Source organism: Echeneis naucrates, chromosome 15 (assembly GCF_900963305.1).
Source record: "Echeneis naucrates chromosome 15, fEcheNa1.1, whole genome shotgun sequence".
Lineage (NCBI taxonomy): Eukaryota > Metazoa > Chordata > Actinopteri > Carangiformes > Echeneidae > Echeneis > Echeneis naucrates.
Window position 1 is genome coordinate 14,737,400 of NC_042525.1, and position 23,734 is coordinate 14,761,133.

Below are 23,734 nucleotides of genomic sequence, written 5' to 3' on the forward strand. Positions count from 1 at the left end.
ATGTGGCATATAAGCAGATTTGTAAACTCTATCAAACAATAGTCATTTGATTTGTTTTAAGTTGGAGACAAATTGGCTGCATGAAAGCAAAAGCAGAGCTGTAGTCGTCTCACCTTGAAGCCACAAAGGGTTAAAGCTTCTTTATCTCTGCAGTTTGGAGGAACCCATCCCACCGGACGGCTGCTCTGACTCATATGTGTGTGTATTAATGAGTTGTGTATATCACTGTCTGTGTGTGGAAGACATATAATTATCTGAGCATGTGTTTGTACCAAGCAGTGGAAGGCACAGTACTTTCCATGTCCTGCAGATGAGCAACTGCGCGCGCACACACACACACACACACACACACACACACACACACACACAAAAGGGACAAGGGTGAAAAAAAAAACAAAAAAAACAACAAGAGAAATCTGCCTGAGATAGTTTTCACATTTCACCTGCAATGACCCGAAAAAACTTAAGAAGCTGGTGACAAAAATGTTTTTGCCGTGCGCTTGGTGTCAAGTCAGTGCTGGTGTCGCTTGAATTATTTGTAAAGAAATTTTTCTTTGGGTCTGAAAGTAAAAACCGCTGTAGATCCACCAATGATCTAATGAAAAAATGGTAAAGCCCTTTAATGGAGAAAATAGGAAAAGTCGTACACTCAACTTACCATTAATGTAGCTCACTCTACAAATCAATAACAAAAACCCCACATGCACTTTAATGTAAAAAGGCTTTATTTACAGCAATTAAGACATTATAATTATTATATTTTCAGTGTATAAGGGGAGTATAAACAAAAAATGCTACCGTGTTACTGGGTCCTTTGGAATCATTCATTTTAGTTTGTTTCTATTTCTGCACAGATTCCAACAGAAGCATTTTTACAGCAAAGCACAACACAATGCAGTGTCTTTGAGCCTCCTATACATTGTGTCATTGAACAGACATTTGTTCAGTCACAAATCCAACACAAAAAGAAAAAAGTATAAATGTTCAATTACCTGCAGATAGACCACAGACTCTGAATGATTCCATTAATTCTATAGCAAAAAAGCACGAATACAGCGGCACAGTTTGTCGGAGCAGCTCCAGCAGAGTCGATGCAAGCGAGTAAAACCCTGAGTGTCACACAACCGTTTCTATACTGTGACACCTACAAAAGTCAGATGGTGAATCAACACATAACCAGGTTTCCATATCAGTTTCAGAAGACGGCAATTCATCTTTCAGTTTCCTCCCTGCCATGCTTTCCTCTCACACTCCAGCTGTAATACAGTACTTCAAAATGAGGTCTACGGTTTCACATGGCACAATATCACAAATCGACACACAATCACAGCGCTCTCAGTGTCACAGCGGAGGGAAAAGCAAAGAGGGCAAACTGATGCATGGGAATATGAGCTTGCTTGCATTTCCAAACGAATATTAAAACTGACACTTATCTTGGATGTTCAATCTTGTTTTCACTCAGTTCTCTAACTGGAAAAGACATGGATGAAACACAACTAGACACAGAAAGTAGTGTGACACAGCGAGGTGAAAATTACACGTGGACGTAATGACACAAGAAGTTTTTAACTTAAACAGCGTCAGGATATAATTTGGAGCTAGGCACATTTTTAAAATGTGTAGAGACGTGCTAGGATTCACATTTGAAAAAATTGCAATTAACTATTTTACGTGGAATAATATCAATGAATATTTTCTAAAACAGCTAAAAGTTATAGACAGATTATAAGACAATGGGTCCCTGGACATAACAGACCACCCTTTCCATATTAGAGCAAAGCCCACAGATACAAAGCAGCACTGTTTTAAGTTCATTTTACATCTCTTTGGATATTTTGCATTTCTTTGTGGTAGTTGAGTTCCTTTCTCACAAGAAATCTAGGGTCACTTGTCAATTTTGGCACTTCTAATCTATTGTTAACCAATCCATGAGAGGTGGATTGGTTTTCTCCATCTGAACCAAAGTGGGTCTAATTGAGAGCCATGCCATCAGTGTGATCGGCATCCGTGCAACGACAAATGTCAAAAAGCTCCATCTCAGACACTGACCTATCATCTCAATATAGGAGGTTGGGGAATGAAAGTGACACAAAACAGCGGCCTGAACCATCAAAACATGCGATTTCACAGGTTACGGAGGTTCTGCAATGAGAGTTGGGGAATGATGGAAGCCAGATTCACATTTCATGTGTGATGAATGGGTGTTGACAGAAGTCTGGAAACACCCGAAAGTGACTCATACATACTCAATTTGGTCATTGATTGTGGTACAACAAACCTGTTTTCTGTTTGCTGCATACAGCGCAGCACAGAGTTTAGTAATATGTCACAAGCCATTAAAACAATAGTTTGGTACAAATGTCTTTGGTTGACATTCACAACGTATACCTGGAGCATCCAAAACTGTATTTGATGTTTGCAGCAGTGTAGCTGGGAGGCAGAAGGGTGGCCACCCTCTCTGGGTGCCCCTGTGTCACACGAGTGATTAATCTGTGTTCTCAAACACTACGTTTGATCGGCAAATTTGCAGCGCATCCCGCACACTGAGCATGTATGAACTCTTAAGAATTAAAGCTGCTTGGGTTGTGGAGTTGTTTAACACTGTAACACCTAAAATTGTACAATTGATTGAAGACACTACTGATTTTAAACCATTCTTTTCAGATAAGGTCATCACACTCCGCTCCAGGTTCAGTTTTAATCAGCTGTAACTGTTAACATGCATTGTGGTAATCCCAGGACCTAATACATAGGAGAGAAAAAAAAAAAAAATGGCCAGAATGTATCAACGTTGTTTGTGGTTAAGGTTAGAACACCAGTCAGTAACAAAAACTTTCTTTGACTCTACATTATTCAGTGTTTGGTTTCAGTCCAGAAATATCTCTTTCAGAGTGTTTAATGATCTGGCAGGCGTGAGGAGACTTTGGCTTGGTCTGATTCACTGCGCTAATAAACGGATAAGAATGACCTTGTCAACAAACCAGTACATGTCAACTACATTCTGGCTGCTGGCGGTAAATCCAGAGGCTGAGACAAAAAACTGTAAAAAAAAAAAAAACACACAAAAAAAAACAAGACTATTTCATCACCTACTCCAGAAAAAAAACACTTGTTGAAACAATGTTGAACATTTGAGCATGCCAAAAGCAGAATGTGAGTAAACCTGGCGATGGAAAATGACACTTGTTTAAATGACATTATTTAAGTTTTATTTTTATTCATTGTCTTGTTGTTAGTTTCACTCCACTAATTGGGAAAATTAGTATCAAAATCTCATCATTGCATGAACAAGAAAAGCAACCTATTTCTGATTATTAATGTGCAAAATCTTTGTTTTAATGCTAAGAGGAAAACAAAGCATCTTAATTTCTAGGTGCACAGGAAGTATTTGATGATTCTGAAATTCTTGGAAATATTTGAAGTTACATTTTAGTGTGTGTGGGTGAATCACCTGTCTAGTGGCTGCAGTGGTTACAGAAACATTGGGCTTTTCTGTGTAGAGTGACGCATCAGTCAGTCTAAAGTTGTCACAGCATCAACTGACTATTATAAATTTGTCGCATTGTTTAAAGCATTGCAGCGGGCCAAATCTGTTCGGACTGGTTCAGTTTACGCATAAACAGATCGTGCTAAATACGCCGTGAAGTGTGACTCATGAAATATGTGGTTAGAATGCAAGATTTTGTATTTTCCAAGAAATTCTGTTTCTATAACAATCGTTTTTGTTCAGAAAGGTTTTCTGATTTACCAAATTGTCTTTTAGATTGAAAAAGTTCATCTGCATTGTGCATGTGCTTAAAGTACCTGGGAGGGAACATTAACCTGGATGACAGATTACAGACATGACTACGCGTTTGAAAAAGTGGGAGCTGCTCCATCTCAAAATTGATGCAGGATACTGAGACATGACGCAACACTGACCGAATCCTTCTGTTGCTTGTAGAGATCTGCTTTTCCTGATATTTGCTGAACTGATGATGATGATGACGACCACTTAAGAGGACTCTTCCCGTCTTCTCACCTGTTTGAACAGGCAGTTTTGGACCAATGAATATTTCATTCCACACCTCCCTTCTCCCTGGGACTTCAAGTCCTAATGATGCTTTTGCTGTAATCATATGTTTATACGTGAAACCTAGTACAGGACGTGACACAGCTCTGTGGTTGAAGAGGTTGATGTACAGTACAGGCCAAAACTTTGGACATGCTTTCCTATTCATTTGAATGAGAAGGTGTGTCCAAACTTTTCGACTGTACTGTATATGTTGGCAAAAAATGTTCACTTTGGTGCATCTGATTCCCACACAGGTCATGAGTCCGTTGCATGCTGGATCCTCACCTGAAAGCCGTGCCAGGCCATTTTCCCCTTTGCTAAGATTGTCAGAGGGAAAGGATGGGGGCAAATTTTGTTGACTAGAACAACTTGATTGAATAACCCTTGGTCTGTGGAGTTGATCATCCAGGAAACTCGTGCGCTCTGTACAGTTAAAAATATTTTATAAGAAGCTAAAAAATAAGTAAATCGGAAGGCACACTTGAATTGGCAAAGGTGTAATTCTGCAAAGAGGCGTATTTAGGTGACGTGACCGCCTCTGTGTTGGAAAGGAGTGCAACATCCCAGCTCTTTGGTAGAATTGCAAAGGCTCAGAGACTGTGAAGCCAAAACAAAGGTGGGAAAAAAAAACTACAAGCATTTTAAGATGAGTGAAGTGATACCTCCATCTAAATGGAGAGTCCAAAATCTCTTTCCTCATTTGTGTAAAAAAAAAATAAAATAAAAAAATAAAATTATGGAGGAAAAAGTGTAGGTCCGACCAAAACAAAAAAGTTAATTCAAGATGTGATTATCTGTAATGACACAGACACACTATTTACAAAAATGCTACGTCTGCTGGGTTCTCCAAAGGCTAAACCTGCGAGGGGCTGTTCGTATGGTCCTGAAAGAGGACTAGCCGTCCAATCACAAGGAGCAGGAGGCTCATGCACAACAGCACAACAGGTTCTTGGTGGATGTGTGGCAGCTGGTATGGATGGATCACAACATGCCTGCGTCTTCTTGCTTCCCCCTGCAACGAGAGGAATAGAGAAGAAGAGGAGATGTTAAAGTATTAATTAGAGTATTAACTATGAATAAGTGAAAAGTAGAGCCATGCTTACGCAACTATAGTTTGACACAGTAATAGTCAAAGTGGAAAGATGGTGATGTCAGTAGAGAGCCATCCATAAATATTTCTTTGTTTTACAGTTTGCTACGATAGCAACTAGCGTAATGCAGCATTCACGTTCAAGTTAAGTATATTCATTAGCTTTTGCGAAGTGTGTTTCTGTTTAACAAAATGTGTTGCGACAGCCATTAGAGGTTCTGGCACTCCAGAGGGATCACTTGCTTTAAAATCAAAGAAACACTCACACAAACTATGTTCACACCCACAGGAAGCAGGTAGGTACAGATTTGAAAACTCCACAATCCACAATCCCAGATTTCAGCTGATATATTTTCCTGATGTCCTCTTTAAACTCTTGTTTGACACCAATGGCCACTGTGAGCTGTGGTAGGTAAAGCCCAATCCTGACTGATCGATATGGCTTGGTAGAAATCTTGTTCGGAACCTCTATCAAATCCTGGCTAAGTCCATTCGTCACACCTTCCCCTCATAAAACATCTCACTGTCTCAAAGTCCAGACTTGAATTGACTGCCTGCTGTAGTTCTTCTTTGTACTCTAACAGCTCATTGCCAGCACATTTGGCACGCTGCTGATTCAAACAGGTGTTTTCATTTCTTTTCTGCTACCAGTGTGTGGAGTCTATAGCCGTGTGCCTTGGCTCCTGTCCATCACTGCAGCACCAGCAGCTTCCGGCCCCATTGACAGAGGAGAAAGCACATTTCCCCTGGGTCGTGGCACACAGGGAAGAGCAGCCCAACATAAACACAACAAGGTTCCTGTTGCTGAGGAAAATCGAGTGGAGATCTCCACAATGAATGAATGAAAAAGTATCTGGTAACTCCTCTTACACCAACAAATTGATCTAATAATAGTTAGGGAAACTTCAACTTAAACAAAATGTTCTGATATTTTGAGGCGTTGTTACTTAGTATATTATTTAATGTTACATTACCCCCATTTCAAATCTATGTTGGGAACAAAACATGTGATTCACCGAGAACTCGTCTCACTAAATTAATGAACTAGTTGTAAAAGAACAAATATAGCTCCAAATGGCTGAGAGCAGAAAGCTGCGCAACTCTCAGCTGAGAAATCTCGGAGCTGGGCCAGTGCTTTAAAAAGTCTATCCTCGGCTGCTCTTTGAAGTTTTATTTTTCACAGCAAATAGGAAACCAAACACTCTGACTGAAGAATTTACTAGGATTAAGACATTTATTAGTGCAGGAATCAGATCTTCTGCTGGAAGTTGGATGTCCTGTTTTGGCATGAAACCCTTGAAGTCCAGCCCCAACCAGATGGACGGCACAACCCCATCCACACATGGAAAAGCACAGAGTAAGACTATTGCCCCTGGGTGAGACTATATACTGCAAAACAGGACCATTACAAACGAAGAGTGAGAGAGTTCGAGAAAGAGAATGAGAGAGAGGAATATCAAAGCTGTGTGGTTTGGTTCAAAAAGCAAGCCAAAAGCCACAGATACCTCTAATGAGGAAACAGGTGAGGAAAAAACTCACTTAACCCCTTTATGTATTACAATCTGTTTCTAATGTTCTGTTTTTAATTTGGATTCTCACTTCATCAAACAGGTCAGAGATGACGTGGGAAAATTTGAACAGACGTATAGAGAAAGAAATTCACTATAATCAAACAGACAAAAACATTAGATGCAAACAGGAACCTCTGAATAGTATCCTGGCCCAAGTTGGTCAAGACTCAAATATTACTGCCTGTGACACTGGGGGACAGTAATACAGGTTCAGAAAGGACACACAGAGTCCTGGAGCCAACCAAACAGACACGCTGTGGTGGAAGTAGAGTTCATGTACGTTTGACAGCATAAAAGCACACCCAACAAAATGGAAAACAAGCTGACTCAAGATCAACCTATTTTATCATACATCACCTGTTAGCACATTTTTTTTAGCCATGCTTGTGCTCATTTCAGTTCGAAACTCTTTCTGTCTGAAGCAGCTACTTGATGAACTGCCATGAAAGAGTGAACATTCATGTTGCCCTCAGGATGAATTGTACTTAAGTGACTAATAGCACTAGTCCTAATTATATGCAAATGATAATCTGCGTGTTAGCGTTGTCAGTGTGAGGGTTTGCTTCAAGCAATGTGTAGACCTATGTGAAGCATCCCAGTGCTGCCAACAAGGCTGTTAACACTCTGTATTGTTTTATTATCAGTTGGTAGTAGACTCTGTTATCGGATGTCCTCCAAGGTGGCCACCATCTTACAAACTTGTAAACTTTGAATCTACATTTCAGGAGACATCAAGGTAGGAAGTAAGCGAAAGTGTAGCAGAGAGCTAAAACTGAGCCTCGATTTCCCTGAATGTCATGACAGGATTGTTGAGTTTGGCAGTGAAATGAAGACCAAACTCTCCAAACACTGATTTCTGGGGACTTGGCTTCATCTCCAAAACCTGAATTTCTGCCATCATCGTAAATCAAGCTACATGTGAGTGTAGCGGAGGTGAACACCCATTAATTAAGTCTCCTTTTTCATTTGGCAACACACAAGCTCCAGAGTTCAATGTGTGACATCACAGACTTGAGCGTCATCTTTGTTTTGAAGGCTGTAATGGATTTTCAACAGATGTTGATTTATTTTCTCAGATTACCATTTCTTACTTTTAAATATGTAATTACATTTTCTTGTTGTGGAAACACTGACATGATTGTCATTAATGTTAAATTGCCTACAATTGTGTTTCGAATTTTTGCACATTTGGCACTTCTCTCTCCATGAAGCGGCTCTGAGAGACAGACACAGAGTTTGTGGTTTCTTAAGCTGGCACGGTTCCTGTGTTATTTCTTCACCTCAAGAAGCTCTGCAATGATCTCACTGTCACGATGCTCTGAAGATTGAATAGTGAGCAAGGCAGAAAGCAAATTTTCCACAAGCTTGTTTCTCTACTGTATGTTTGATTTGCAGATCTTTTGACATCTAGAGACCCAACTATGTAAATAGGAAACGTCTTGTTTTGTTTTTTGCTGTAATTGCATATGTGAAAATAAAGTGTGAATTTGAAACAGCACCATGTCCAGGTTAGCAGTGGAGCAGTGCAATTAAGTTTCAGAAAAAGTATTACATATTAGATTAGACCATGGATTAGATTAATCAGATGTTCTTGCCCGAAATGCCACATTGTGTATGTCACTGTCTATATTTATATCTAATGCTAAGGCAACACAGTGACAGGAGGATGGGGTGTACCTGGGAGGAGGCTAGACTTGATATATTGGCTTTGTCACAGCTAATGCGTTTACTTATGACCAGTGTCTGTTTGGTAGCTCAAAGCAGCTCCAGGATCAGGCCCTCAGATTATTGTCCTTCACTTATACTTTTAAACCAGACACTTGAATCGCGTCAGATGAGACTGATCTGTCATGTTTAGGCTTGGCGTAAATCTTATGATAAAGATTACATCCTTAAAAAACATCTGGCCTCACTCGGCCCATTCCCATGCCTATGTTCAAAAACACTTTGCAGACAATAGGGCTGGTCTGCTTGTGCTTCATAGTGAGGGTGAGAGGTATGATCTTCACTGCAATGAAAAGCAGATGTACTCCTCAGACGAACTGCAGGCTGAGAGTCTGACATGAAGCCAAAACCAGTTTCACCAAACACTCTTGATTTTCAACCTTATACCTAAGGATTACAGAAAAGGAAATATACACACATGTGCACGCACTCACACACTCTTGGATTCCTCATTTGAACTCTTACCTCAAATAACCCCCTCAATCATCTGAGAATAGAAAAACCTGCTACCACAAATCATTTTCCAGCCGTCACTGCAAATCTGCAGGCTTCTAACAAGTAGTTCATCTTGCACAAGCACACATTCACACACACGGCATAATGTGTAGTACATGCACATATATATATATATATATATGGATATATATATACATACATGCACAAAAAAGATCCAGTCGGAGAAGCAGCTGATAAACATGCAAGAAAAGATCATTAGCGATAAGACTTGGTAGACAGAAAGTTTTAATATGCAAGCTTTCTAGGGTGATGCAACAATGAGAAGCACCAACGTCCAATTTTGCATGACAGTAAATCCTGTTGTAGATCAAAGTCAGTGGACAGATGATATACAAACATAGATGAGTCAATTTAAACTAGGTACAAAGTAAAGGGCATCCAAACAGCCCGCCTGTGTTTGAAGGGCCCATCATGGAGACTGTTCGCATTCATCCGTGATTTATGAAACAATAACAAAAATGACTTCAGCAGATTCAATGCCTATGAAACTGAATAAATGTCTCATCTGTGTGCTACCACCTTCACAGAGGAGGTTATGCTTTGGCTGTGTCTGTTTATATGTCAGTATATTTAGACAAAAGGTTTACTAAACCGAAGTGCACCAAACCTGGTGTAGGGATGAGCCAGGAAAGAATATGTTGAATGAGGTAGACATTTTTTTTCCCCCAGGTCTGGTGTATGTCCATTGGCTTCATGTAGGCCTACTTCCTTTCAATACATTCAGTATTGTACTGAGACATTCAGGATCATACAAGATCATCTAAAAAGGTGGTTTTCACTCCCTTTCATCTCCTGCATTTTTCATATTTTTCCAATTCAGGTTTAGGGAGAGTGTAAGACTGGAAAAACGCATCTCTGATGCAGGAGATTCAAATTACTCATCTTGGTTTCTTTCTCTACTTCTTGTCTCTTTTTGCAGTGGAAACATTGAGTCAGTCCGTTCCAAAAAGCTCATGTGATTTTGTTTGGTCACCACAACTTACTATGCTGCCTCTCAAAAATAGCTCTCTAAACAAGGCTACACTTACAAGCACCAAACTAGTACACACACACACACACACACACACACACACTTTCTATCCTTCTCCCACTTACTAGTTCTCTGCTCCTTAGTTTAACGATGCAAACCTCCCCAAAGAGTATCAACGTAAAACACAAAACACAATCTGACTAATGAGCTCTGTCCATAACACTGTTGTTAGTTATCACCTTTTCTTCTTTCTGACAAACATCTGGGGCAACATTGTGACTGAAAAACGACAATTTGGGTGTTGTGTACTCTTTGCATAACAAGCAAAGGACTGTTGGCTTACTGCTCTTCATCTGTGATGCTCAAGCGTCACCGGACTTGTCCACAATGATCCTCAGGGTTATTTCTGTCTTCAGGACAAAGGGTTTTACCTCCTACTGAAAGATGTGTGTGCTGGAGTTTGTTTGAGTGTGTGACTGTATGTGTGTGTGTGTGTGTGTGTTTGCGTGTGTTTTGGCAGGGTAATTAGACATTGTGCTTTCCTCTCTGAGAGTTTTTCAACCACAGGGCTAAGCCATAATGAATCTACACTGTCACGGACACTAGACTGTCACACCACTGACACACACAGACACACACACACAGTGCAACAAATGTTTAAATACAAACATGCACATATAATCACGCACATGTTGTATAAATGTTTAGCAGGACCGAGAGAGATAAATTGTATTAAATGAGGACAAAGACAGAAAGAGGCCCAATGAGCGCGAGGAAAACTGCTGAAAAACAAATAACTGCCATTATATTGTTGTTTACACATATATATATATATATATAAATAATGATTCTATGTCAAAGTATTTTTAGAAAGTACTTCTTAAGCAATAAAATGAACTGAACTGAGAGGAAACACGTGTGTTTGTATTTGCGTGCGTGTGTGCATTCATGAATGCATCTCAAATAATGTGACTCATTTCCAGGCTAAAGGGTTGCAGCTCTGCCTTTTGGCCAACAACTTCTGGTAATGACCCTAAATAAAGCTCTTTAGTCAATAATGGCATGTGTGATAGTATTTAACAGTCCTTATATCACAATATCATCAAGCTTGTCTTTTAATCAGAACTTCACCACTTAAATATATGAAGTATAAAACCATCACGCACCTGGTGTGACACATACAAGTTAGGAAAGGTGCTTCAAGCAGACATTTCTTAGTTTTGAGGGGTGGGATCAGTGCTCTTCGTTCCAGACAGAGGTTTTAAGAAGCAACCACACGAGTTTCCTGAGTCATCCAAGAGCCAAATATGATTCATGATGAAGCCTATCCTGCTGAGCCAGTTTGATGAGTGTGTTAAGTTCACGCATGGCATTGTTGACAATTTCTTGAAATTCCCTCTCATTCAAGTTCCTCTCAGATCCACTTCAAGTTGTGAAATACTCTACAATGCCCAGACTGACTCTGGGTTTGATCAAAGCTTCTGGTATGGTTTCTCATTAAAGAACAACTGGCCTCAAGCAAGGGACCTTGCATGGCGACAGTCCAGTAGTTGGCCCCAAGCCTGCTATGCAACTAAGGGTTTGGGCTCTTCAGGGTGGAAGAGATCTGAGTGGGAAATGTTTCACCTCCTCAAACACAACAACAGTAGATGCATTCTGACCACCGGCAGCAATGATGATGTGTTAACTAGCTACAATGATCTGTTCAGAGCTGCTTGCGTAGCTACATGTTTATGAAATCCCGTCAGTCTGACCCTCACTCTGCTGTATATCTGGGTCCTGTCCACTGTTAGCTACAGAGGAAAAACAGGCAGCCCCAGTTAGGCCACATGCTGCTTTATACTTGCTAGTGAGGGAGTGAAATGCGTGGAGATTTATGTTGTCCTCCTAAAATCCCATGATATAATCCCACACTGGCTTCCCACTCGTTAATGCAGCTGTGTTAGAGCACTGCTGGGAAACGAACACAGATCTCTGAGGTGGCGTCCAAATGTTTTGTCCCTTGTTATATGGTTGTATGTTTACTTTGAGCAGTCATGGTTAGAAAGGGATTAATGATGATTGTTCAATCTCTGCACAGCTGCACTGAACTGTTTTACTTCTTCTGCCTTCGTATGCTGATGACTAAGTATCTGATTGAAATCTGGAGAACCTGCAAACACCCCATGCTACTGTAGTTACGAAATCATATGTGACCCTGCCACGGCCAACACCTGGCTAGAGAACAGGGAACAAGCTGGTCGGTGTTCCTCTTTTCTCTGCCTCCTCATTGTTCTGCAGCATGAACAAGGACACGTGCATGCACTTTCTGGATTATTCTGTGACACAGTTCACAGAGAGCTTGCCACCAAGACGCAAACACACACACACACACACACACATACATACTTCTGTTTCTCTTTCTGTCTTCAGTCAGTGTGACGGCACGTTGAGTCACAGCCTCGACACATCAGGCTCTCACATTGTGTCTCCCGCCTCCCTCTGTCCTCTGTAGCCTGGGGCCAGATCAGTTCACCTTACATGACTCTGGTCAGGCTTCGAAAACTAAGCTTGTGAGATTGTCCTAATATATGGAATGATTACAATTCTTCTCGTTGTGATTCTGCTCTGGTGGTGTAGTGCATGTTATACTCAGATGTCCAGTGTATAAGCACTCATTTTACAGCCTTTGATGTGCACAATTCCCTCATGAATCATTGAGTTCATTTCTCTCATCTAAGATCGCGAAGGTATGGCCTGCCCTACTCTGCCTGACTGGTGAATGCTTGATACTTACTGGTGTGAGTAAGAACTTTAAGGTAAACCATCAGAGTCAGAGCAGGGTGGGTTAACTCACCGCAGTTCCCACAAGTTAATTTGACTTTGTGGTAATAATTAGTTCAACAGAGTATGACTTATGGGGAACCATTTCCTTAAATGCTTTAAGCAAACAAGGTGCATACACTCAGTGAACAGTCCTTTGTTACCCAGACCATCAATTGTAAACATGTGCTGGGAACTGTCAAATTCAATTTAAAGATCTAATTATAAGACTTATGTCATCCTGAATGTTTTTCAAAAATAAACAAATGTTTGACAGAAATGTCATGTTGTCCTCATTATGAATATAGAATCATACACTGGGCCTGTGTAGGAATTGAACTCTTTGTAAACTGCCCATTGACAAATAATGTTAATTTTATAATGGTGGCATTCACAGTGGCTTATCCTCTCAGTCATAATGTCTTCATTAACAACGTGTGTGAAATGAAAACCTGAATGTGTTCATAACACCGGGCATTCATCATTTCCTGGATGGGCTACTTGGCCATAAGTGAAGAATAGACCCACTTCTCCAACCAATAAGGGTCTTGATAGTATTTCTGAACTTGCAGAGTGCAGACAATCACATCGGTCTTCCTGTTTTGCTCTCATTGGTAAATCGAGTGTCACAGAAACTTCTTTCAAACATATCACCATGCTTGGCTCACAAGTTTTAACTTTGTAGTTATTATGCTTTTTGACTCTGAAGGAGCAATGTAAGCTCCTCACAAGGATACAGCAGCCTTGTCAGGCCTTTTCATGACTTTTATTTTTTAATCCATTTCTTTGATGAGATTTAAGTGAACTCACCCCACCACTCATTTTTTCCCACCTCCCTCTCAGACTTCCCAAATCTCCAGTCAGCTCTTTGATAGAGAAGTAAATAAGACTGATGATGATGATGCAACATGCAGAAATGTTGCCAAGGAAACACAAGCCAAAAGGAAATGAACTCTTGTTGCAGCAATACAACTTTACAACATACCCAGACTGGCTGACTGATGGGTAAACTCTTGCACTCAGGATTTTAACTCGCAGGAAAAGTGGGATTGTCGCTTCAGTCAGTCAGTACAGTTGGCCTCAGTCTAGTGTTACTGTCATCTCATGTCAAAATCCCAGTTGGATAACGTGCCTGGATAACTCGCATAGATTGTAAAATAAAGCAAAATTTTAGCTGGAGAGCAAAAATGAAGGAAAATGCCTGCAAGCTGTTACATTAACCCTGAAATACAGAGCTTCTTCGCTAACATAGCGCGTGAACCATATCGTTGAAAAAAGGGGGAACCTTGGAAAAACAGTGCTCCTTTACACCACTAGAGGACAAAATCTGCTGCACCTCAAAGTGGAAAACTTTCTTTACTCTTCGTACTCTGACGTACACTTACCTGACTAATTCAAGACAATAACGCTAAATACCACTCATTCACCAATGAAAAGCCATCATTCTCAAACACCTCCATGTATAAAAGTCAGCACCTCGGTCAGCTAGCCAGGAAGTAATAGGCTGCTGCTGAGACTGAGCAAATAGCTCAATGTTTATAATGTGAGCAGTCAATGAGCCTCTCTGGGTCTCACCACATTTAAACACCCAATTTGTTCCACTAAGTTTTGTTTTTGTTTCTATCCCACTGCTGGAAACTGGCTGTGGGTTTTAGTTGAAGAGAATGGAGCCGCTCTTCCCTCTTCCACACTCAACAAATCCATCTTCTGCTCCTTCGCTGTTCGAGTGTTATTTTTTATTTTTTGTACCAGATGGTTGTTTTCTTGTTTTTTTTTGCTTCAGATTTTCTTTTTAGCTGCCTTGGTTACTCTGGCATCTTCTTCTGCTGCTCCAGGCTGTCTACTTAGTTATTTTCTGATCAAAAGTATTTTTGTTTTTCTCACCCCAAGCACAGTAAAAATAACCAGCTGGTCACAGGCTCCCTCTGATAACCCACGGCTGTATTTAAGGGACATTTTAGTTCTGCCCCATCTTATTTCTTGTCCTGCCGGGCTTAATGTTCATTTTCAGCAGCATCCTGCTTTGCATTCATGCAGTAAAGCAGCTACTGTTGTGCCTGACTCAACTAAACTGTGAATAATAAATAATAAAGACTTAATAAAATTTGATCCCGTTAATAACAAAATGAGGTTGGATTTGATGAGCGTCATTTACATGTGTTTGCAAACCAGTCTCCTTCTGTTAGTTGCTCTATTGCAGCTCTTTGGTACTTTGCTCAAGAGTTCCACAGTTGTGGTTACTAGTGGTTTCTGTCAACTTTACCCCACCTCCACCACACACACACACACACACACACACACACACACACACACACACACACACACACACACACACATACAGATTGCCTGTGATGACTGACCCTTAACTCGAAGAGCCTATTATACTCGTCTCCAATGCGTCGGAGTTCTTGTCCAACTGCCTCTGCCTGCATGACCCCTGCTGCGTTTCGCTGCTGTGTGCTAGAGGGGCTGGGAGAGCTTTCTGAAACAAAGATGAAGAAACATGGAATCATTAATAGTGACATTCGCTTGTATTAATATGTTCACATTGAGAATTTGAATTTTTAACCCAAACCCTGCAACAAAACTTCAGCACGAGGACATTTGAAACTGGCAACATTAACTATCTACATTGCTAATATATCACACTGGTCAAAGCATTGCAGCACATCAGGACACACAGTTTTTATACCACACATCATAGCACAAGTAGTTCAGACTGTGACCTCGACATCAGAATCACTGCACATTCTAACTCTAACTGAGTGCAGTAAAGCTGCTATAACATCAACCTCCGATGTGCGTGTCCAGCTTTCCCTCCATCACAAGAATGCAGCATATATATAAGAAAAAGAAAACACGTCTGGATCGCAACATTTTGAGAATACACAGGAAAAACAAAAAAACAAAAACAAACAAAAAAAAAAACAGCAGAGTGTGATTCAGAAAATGTTTGGTTCACAGACTCAGAGCAGAGATTTAGATTTTAGTTTTGTCCTAGTTTAGCATTTAAGGTTATTTAAGGTTAGATGCATATTCATAGCGACTTGATAAAAACCACAGAAGGGATGTCAAACTACTTACATATAGGTCATCAAATAGCAACAAAGCAGTCATGTAATGTTCATAATGACAAATATATAGTTTTGTTGTCAATCTAAAATTCAGATTGCGGGTCAAGTACAGCAGGAGTCACAGTACTGTATGTGCATGTGTTTCGCTGGCATCATTGTGACGTAGAGAAATACCACTCTACCAGCTTACCGGGTGAGAAAACATGCGTGCACCCGTGCGTTTTCGTGGTTGCTCTCTTATATTTTCAGTCTGAACTACAGAATGACTATATAAGGCTCTGACCTCTTACCCATCTCCACATATGACTCATGCACACTGTTATGAAACCCAGACTTAATATATCTCACATCCTCCAATATTGAAGACGACGACTCAGCAAAGAGGCTGTGTTCCAATTCATCCATCATAAACACACCGCGAACATCCATAAGGCAGTGCAAACCCAGCACTACACAAACTAAACATACTGTAGCTTCCAGTCATTGTAACCTCAGTTAGTTTGTACAAGCAGTTTGGGGCGGATAATTATTTGACCACAAAACACTGAAAATCTCCGGTGCTTTAACACAAAATGAGTGCTCAGCTTAGTGCTAGCTGCTTGTATCCATTTGCTACACTACCAGGCCGATGGTATCATTTAAAGTAAAATAGCCCACTTCTATTCATGGGAGTTGGCTGCTGAACTGATACAAACTGTTGAGGTTTGATCATTGGACCCTTGTATTGACTTTGGATGCAAAGGTTTCATTGGGTTACACCACGGTTGAACAGCCAGGCTGCTTCCGAGAGGCAGTATAGACATTAAGTGTCTTTCTTTGTAAAATGACCACAGCAACCCCCCCAAAAAAAGACACATTTTTATTGCATATTCATATTCATGGAGTTTTTATTCTTCTAGCAGTTTCTGAAAGTGTATACTCCTGTCTGTCCTACCATGAATCATATCCTGCTGCAACTGACAAGACTCACAATTTGTGGTTTTCCAATACTGAAGTGGAGGCAGCTGAAAAAACTGAGATACAACACTTTGACTGAATATTCCCCTCGTAACTTGTTTGTGCAGCCTCTTATCTTTTTGTCTAAAGCATAACTGTTGAATCAAAACCACAGGCAAGAAATGACTGTGCAACCGGCACCAAGGTTGTGTTGTATCAAACCATGTGCTGATAAATCAAGTGAAGACAAAAATGCCATAGCCGACTCCTCCACCCAGGCTGTAGTAGTGATAGTAGAAGCCTGACTGTACAGTAGGTGTGCTCTTCCTGCTGCAGGACGAGGAAGTATTGTGCTTGGAGGTGTAATCACGCTCCTAAAAATAAACTGATGCTCCATAAGCTCCAGTGCTGTAGCTCAAACACACACACAAACACGCACATGGTTTGTGTTTACATTATATCTCTCTGTCCTATCTGATGGACCTAGTGGACTGAATGAGAGGAACGAGTTTCTGTCTGCATCTTACAAAAGACGCCGCTGGCCTATTTTGACTACACACACACACACACACACAGAGAGACGCCAATTTTGATTGGTGCACTTAATGAATGACATGTACGCATGCTGCCATCTTGTCTTTCTGGCTGCAGTGAAAAACAAATGACACAAGGCAATCAGTGAAGCTAATCACTGCCACCATAAAAGGGCAGAGTCATAGGTCCACCAGTTACAAAACGCTGCCATCTAATCATAGTCACTGGGGATGATTTTACTTATACTGCATCACTATCCTTCAAATACTTATATACTGAAGGTAAATTGACATGAAGGAGTTTTATTTAATACTGTGTTTATGGATCTGAAACTACTTCTCAATGTGGTAAGTCTGAGGAAAAGCATGGGAGAACAATGCTACACAGTGGATATATTTGTCCTCTGTTGCATCAACACTGTGAGGGGATTTGTTCTGATAGTTTTTCTTTTCTTTTTTGGGTTAAATCTGTGCCTCATAGCAGTTTTATTTGTTACTGAGCAACAGGAAAGGCAACTTTTGCTGACAGCATCATAGCTAAAAACAGCCAAAGTGTTTTCAATTTTTTTTTTCTAGGTTGCACTGCTGTAAACAACTCCAGTGGAGCAGTGGAACTTTAGCTAGAGGTGACAGACAATTGAATATAAATAAACAACTGAGAGAGAGAAAAAAACTGAAAATAGAACCAAGGCTGTGAAAAATTAAGAATAACCAACAAACACTTTTGGGGATTCATCGGGACAAACTTAAACCTACAGAGTTTCATTTCATATTTTATTTACATAAAAATGAAAAATACACTTCACGTCAAAGGCTCGACTTTGGAGAGTGGATTTGTCAAACTAAGAGATAATGATATAGTCACAAAAAAACACATGGATCTGTGCTCATGTTACACATCAAAGCACAAAGCCTTGTGTGGTGGAAAACCTGAGAAAGTCCTCAATATTTGTCTTTTCTCAGTTCATGCTGAAGACCAAGTATGAGGGTGAGGAGTAGGAGGTGATCTCACCAGACCAAAGCATCTTAGTTTGATTTTGATTGACAGGTGACTCAAGGGGCATTTTATGTCCACTAACTATAACGTCCACATGTCTGACAACTATTTAAGGTGGCTCTGAAGAAAACGTCATTTTAATGGTTTCTGCATATCAGTTTTATTTTTACCACAAACATATACACAGATACACACACACCTTTGGGTGTGGCCCTTTTACTTTCGTTATAATCTAGGAGCCCTTTTCCTTCCTGGAAACCTGACTCAGCAGGATGGCATGAAAACTGTGAGTCCAGCATCAGCATGTCTAACAAAGCTGCCTCAGATGCCACATAAGGTCACATCACAATGTCTTGTTTTATGTCTGTGTGCCTCCGTGAGACCAACGGCTTTTGTGTGCACATTAAACAAGAGGAAGATGATCACCATTTGCCTTTCTGGCGAATTATAGAGGATGCTGAAATGTGTGCAATCTGGAAAGGATCTGGAAGCAAGTTTATGCCGACTTCCTGACTGATAAACTAAATCTTGCCCACAATTGCTTTTTGAATTCGGCTGACAGAGAACAGGGAGCATCAAGTTGGTGAGTGATGGAGGAAACATCTGAGATATGCAGGCACATGGTTGGGGTGTCAGTCAGAATAAGAATCAGATGAGGAGTCTGTTGCGGCCAAAATCACAGACTTGCAGACATTTGTGTAATTGGCATCCTGTGTTTATCTTGTTAGTTTGCAACTGAAGCAGGGTTAGTGGTTGTGTGAATGCCAGTGATTGCTCTCTGTGCCGTCGAGCCCCTTGACGCTTGAGTTGTACTGGAAGCGTTTTGAGGTGTTACTGTCGCATAAGAGCAAAAACCTCTATGAATGTGATCTATCAGAGTTCAGGTTAAGATGGGCTACAGTTTTTGGTCAAGTTCACAGTTTTCAAGCACTATGTGTTTGACATCACAAATGATGATGAATTTCCTTTCAGGGTTTTATACACTCAAGGGCATTAAACATTACTCAACAGGCAGTAGAGTAATACTACAATGGAATGGGGTTAGCGGCGCTGACGAGTCATTGTAGCTTTTGTTTGAAGCTGCTGGTTTCAGTTTGAAATGGTTGAATTTCCCTCTGAGAGCCATCAAGGTGAGGCACACTGAGTGTTAGACAATAAATCAGAATGTGACAACTGACATGAAACCATCTCAACAGTAACAACATATTATAGTTGGGTGAGAAAAACAGTCTTCCCTCACACGTAAGATCAGCCGGGAGAACAAAAACATCCTGAGTATGTTTGTTCATCTTTTGACTTTGATTGTTAACTTTCACCACCGCTGCTGGTCCTAAAGCCCCAAAGCCCCAAGAGGAAGCTTCAGGGAGCCTGCCTTAAGTTCCTATCTGGTTTCATGTTTTGCCACACACCCACACAGCAGCAGCAGTAACAGCTGAGTCTCGTAGTGTAAAACAGCCTGCGCAGCTTGTGCTGGCTGTTTCAGGCCAGTCGTTTTTAGACACGCACACACACAGCAGGTGTTTTGTAACGCAACATTTAGACACAGACTGCCGATTCGGTTCAAGAGGGCATCCACCGGTCCACTCAAATGATTTCAGGCATGGTTAAAACATTGTTTTTGGGAGAATTAAAAAAAAAAAAAAACCCAACAACAACAACAACAGCAAAACATTTCGGGATGCTGCAATGATGGACAACAGCACAACTGTTCCCTTTTCAAACTGAACTCAGACTTGGCAGAGGGCTTTGTATGAAGTAGCCTCAGACTATCCAGAACTGTGGCCATTAAGAATCGGTAAACATGCAAAGTGCCCGTGCTCACCGTGCAGCTGCTGCGTCCCCGGTCCTCCGCCGTGCGCCCCGGCCAGGCGCACCAAGACGTGCTTCACGGCCTGAGCGGGGGGGCTGGGGGTCTGAGTGCCTCTGTCGGCCGTCGCTGGCCTCGGGGAGAGCGGTGGGCTCGGTAGCGAGTCGCTGTCGAGGGAGATATATCCACTGGAGGATCGGCGAGGTAAGCTGAATATAGACCTCTTTTGAAATACGTCTAGTCTGTCGAACGATGAGATGGCTTTGGTTCTGAACCGGGGCAGTGACTCTGGCTCTCCTCCTCCGGTGGAGCCGACGCTCCGCTCGCCGCTGTCGCCCGGAGCGGGGCTTTGCGCTGGGGCCCCGGCGGCTGCTGGGTCTCCTCCGCTCTCCTCTGCCGGCGTTACTGCGGCCGTGCCATCGGACCGGTTTGGTGGTCTGTTGGGTGAACAGAGCGGCACCGTCAGCCTGGGCTCCCATCACTTTGCCCGAACAGCCTGTGCTGCCCGCGGAGCTGCATCAGGACCGGACAACGAGATTTTGGTTCAACTCTACAACGGCTGCATGTTGGGCATGAACGCCGGATTCTTATCACTGTGGCTGGCTGCACGGACTAGTTTTATTTTCATTTATTTATTTATTTATTTTAACTAAAGCGGCCCGAACTGACCTATCGACTAAGTTTGCCTTTCACTAAAGCAGCTCAATGTGACTCCCCAAACGGCAGAAGCGCTCGGTGTCTTGTAGCGGCTGTGGACTTGATCCTGCTCGGGCGGTATCACAGGTTTCCTGTCCAAACTGGCCGCACAGTGCGGCTCCATTGTTTGACAGAAGTTGCTGATTGCAGCAGATCTTTGTTTGACTTGTGGGGAAAATAAGCCGGCAAGAAGAGAGCTGCTGGAGTAACCTAAACTGCGTCACATACCAACAGCCTGACAGGAATCCGCCTCTACAGACCAGGCAGTCTGGAAATCTCATTTCAACTCAGCCAGCCAAAACAATCTCGAATTTCTGCTCATCGACAGCTGACGAGCTCTATCTTTGACCAATACAGCATTCTGCTGATATTACACACTTTAAATGACTACTTATTTTAAAAGGCCAATCCGCGATGGGCGGAGAAAAAAAATTTCACCTGCCATTTTTCCTTTTCGTCTCCAAGATTCAGACTCAACGTGACAGTCAAATGAGGGGACTTTAAAATGACATGTTGTTAGTGCGCTTCCTGTTGGTCCAAAATAAACTGTAATCTCTTCAGCGCGCGGATTCCCAGCGGCAGTGACCTACTTCTGTGCCAAAAGGACCTAAAATTATCAACATGACGCGCCTTTGGTGCAAGTGGTGATCCGTTTGCTTTTGACGCATTTGGAAGCAGGGAGAGACAGCACAGCATGCCGCTGGAGTGGACACTGTCCCCCGGCCTGATGCACATCAGCCCCCAGCCCGGCTTCGGCAGCAGAAACCAGCGCTGACAGCGCGGTGCCAGGCCGGGTGCCGCCTGGCCGAGAGGGGGGAGGGGGCGGACTGAGAGGACGGAAATCCGCAACGGCGGCACCAAAACAGTCCCAAACAAGAGTTTGGTCAGGTGTCGGCAAGCTGCTGACGCTGTTCGTCCGGCAGCGGGCTCAGATGAAGAGGGAGGCTGCGGTGTGTTCGTCCGCGGTGGGCCGAACAGCACCGAAGCCGTCCCAGGAAAAACACAGTCTTATTTTAGATCACGATATAAAGTTTTGTATGGCTACTTGGAATAATAGAATAGGATTGTTCTGCAGTTCGCACGTGAATGTCTCTCTCGCCGTACGCAGCGGTGCGTGTGCGCCTCCCACCGGAGAGCGGACGGCAGGAGCGCACAGGAGGCGCGTTTGGACCAAGTATCACACTCCGGTACGAGCCCGCTAACACGACAGCCCAGAGCAGAAAAGCGGCAGGTGAATTCTCCTGGTGGGAAATGACCGGCGTCCTGACATGGAGATTATAAAGCGACTGAAATGCGACCTCGACCATAACAAGGAAGAAATTGTCGGGCTGAGGCACAAAACTCGGCTAAACTGTGAGAAGGTAAACACCGTAAGTCCCTTCACTGTTCAGAAATAAAGACGGCGTGTGGGAGCCAGAAAAATAAAACGTATACCGCATCACACTCTATGCATAAAATAAAATGCTATTTTACCGCGTGATGACAAAGCAAGCTTCGCAGCTTGACTTTAACCCGAGGCAGCTTTTATCCCGGGTTAAATGCCGTCCCGCTGCAGCTGGATGGGATCAATAAAAGGACCTGAAGCTGGTGCGCTCCGGCGCCAAACTTACCGGCAAAGGCAGGCGATCGGCGCTAAAAAGGCTCTGACATGAACAGAGAGTGTCCCGGTGTATCAGGAAACCTTAAAGCAGGAGAAGGCTGCTCTTAACTCTGCCCGGGGGATTAAAATACCTAACTCATTTCGAGACTCCTCATGACAGACACTCTTTAATAACAGCAGTGACATTTCACGGTAGGAAAAAGCATCTGGGTGCCGGAGCAGATCTTTTCTGCTCATTCTTCTATTTTTAAAACAGACAGGCGGAATAAGTGCGGCTGTTCGCAGCCTGTCGGCTGGCATGCCGGTACTCTGGAGGAAACTGGATTTTAGTAAAACAAACATCAGTTTAAAAAAACCAAACAAACAAACAAACATACGCACCCACTCATCAACAAACACCTCTGATCCCTCTGCCACAACTCACCTGCACGGAGGTTGCATGTCAGTGGCGGGACATAACCGCTGGCTCTGAAAACACCACGTCAAGATAGATATCAAAATAAGATCAATGCAAGCTCAAATAGGGTCCACTGGTCAAAGTGAGCAAAACACGAACGTCCAGATAAAACAAAAAAAAAAAGGAAAAAGAAACTGCAATAAAAAACTGTCAATGCCAAATAAATCCCAAAACTTTTGCTGAAGGGAGGAATAGTCGATTAATCCGCGTGGAAGCCAGTGCACAGGAACGAGAAGGTAAACAACTCCAGATCGCTCTTTTGTCTTCACTGAGGCTTCCTTCCTCCCTCCCAGTGTGACTGTGGTACACTACAGAAAAGGTACTGAGTGTGCTCTGCTCAAATGACTGCTCCTCCTCCTCCCAACCACCGATCCACCTACTGCTGGGTGTGGTTTCTGTCTTGGCTCTCCCCCTGTGTCTGACAGCCAGAGAATTAAAGTGACCAAAGCCCAGGTAGCAGCGGACAGAGGCTGCTGCTGGTGCAGCTCCCATTCTATCTCTGTACTCTGCGCATCTGGCATGTCTCTGCCTATAGCTGTCAGCTGCCATGCAGTGAAGCCTGACCACATCCATGCATTTACATTACGACAAACTCATGTGCTGCATGAGTGAAAGAAGACTCTACTCCCTGGTGTCTCTAAAACTCTAAATTGGGAGTGGAATGGCCAGGAAAAAAGGTCGAGTCAGAGTCTTGACTTCCCTGGTAGGAGTGTAATTATCTGTTCTTAAGCTTGCTCATTCAAATCAGCCTCATGAAGTCCTCAGCAGGGCACTTTGTTCCTTATATAGCTGTGTGAGGCACAGGTCCAAGGGCTGCTCATTCATTTCTGACATCATTTTCAAAACGGAATCCAACATGAGATGAAATGTTATAGTAACTTTGGCAGAACTCTCAATTCAGTTGTA

At 42.3% G+C, this 23,734-nt stretch overlaps 1 protein-coding gene across 1 annotated transcript; it reads right to left on the reverse strand.

Annotated features, from left to right (window-relative positions):
- Positions 1 to 717: 717 nt before the first annotated feature.
- Positions 718 to 22,938, reverse strand: bcl2l11 (BCL2 like 11). Its single transcript, XM_029521561.1, has 4 exons — positions 22,796 to 22,938; positions 20,091 to 20,512; positions 15,089 to 15,210; positions 718 to 5,066 (listed from the first exon to the last, which is right to left on the reverse strand). Exons 1-4 carry the CDS (start codon positions 22,810 to 22,812, stop codon positions 4,908 to 4,910), a joined length of 720 nt encoding a protein of 239 aa, XP_029377421.1. The 5' UTR covers positions 22,813 to 22,938; the 3' UTR covers positions 718 to 4,907.
- Between the last annotated feature and the right edge of the window lie 796 nt (positions 22,939 to 23,734).

Coding starts and splice junctions, on each gene's coding strand:
- bcl2l11 (XM_029521561.1), bottom strand. Junction 15,211..20,090: donor GGGGACGCAGCAGCTGCACG/GTGAGCACGGGC, acceptor TCTTTGTTTCAG/AAAGCTCTCCCAGCCCCTCT. Junction 5,067..15,088: donor ATAGGCTCTTCGAGTTAAGG/GTCAGTCATCAC, acceptor CTCTCGTTGCAG/GGGGAAGCAAGAAGACGCAG.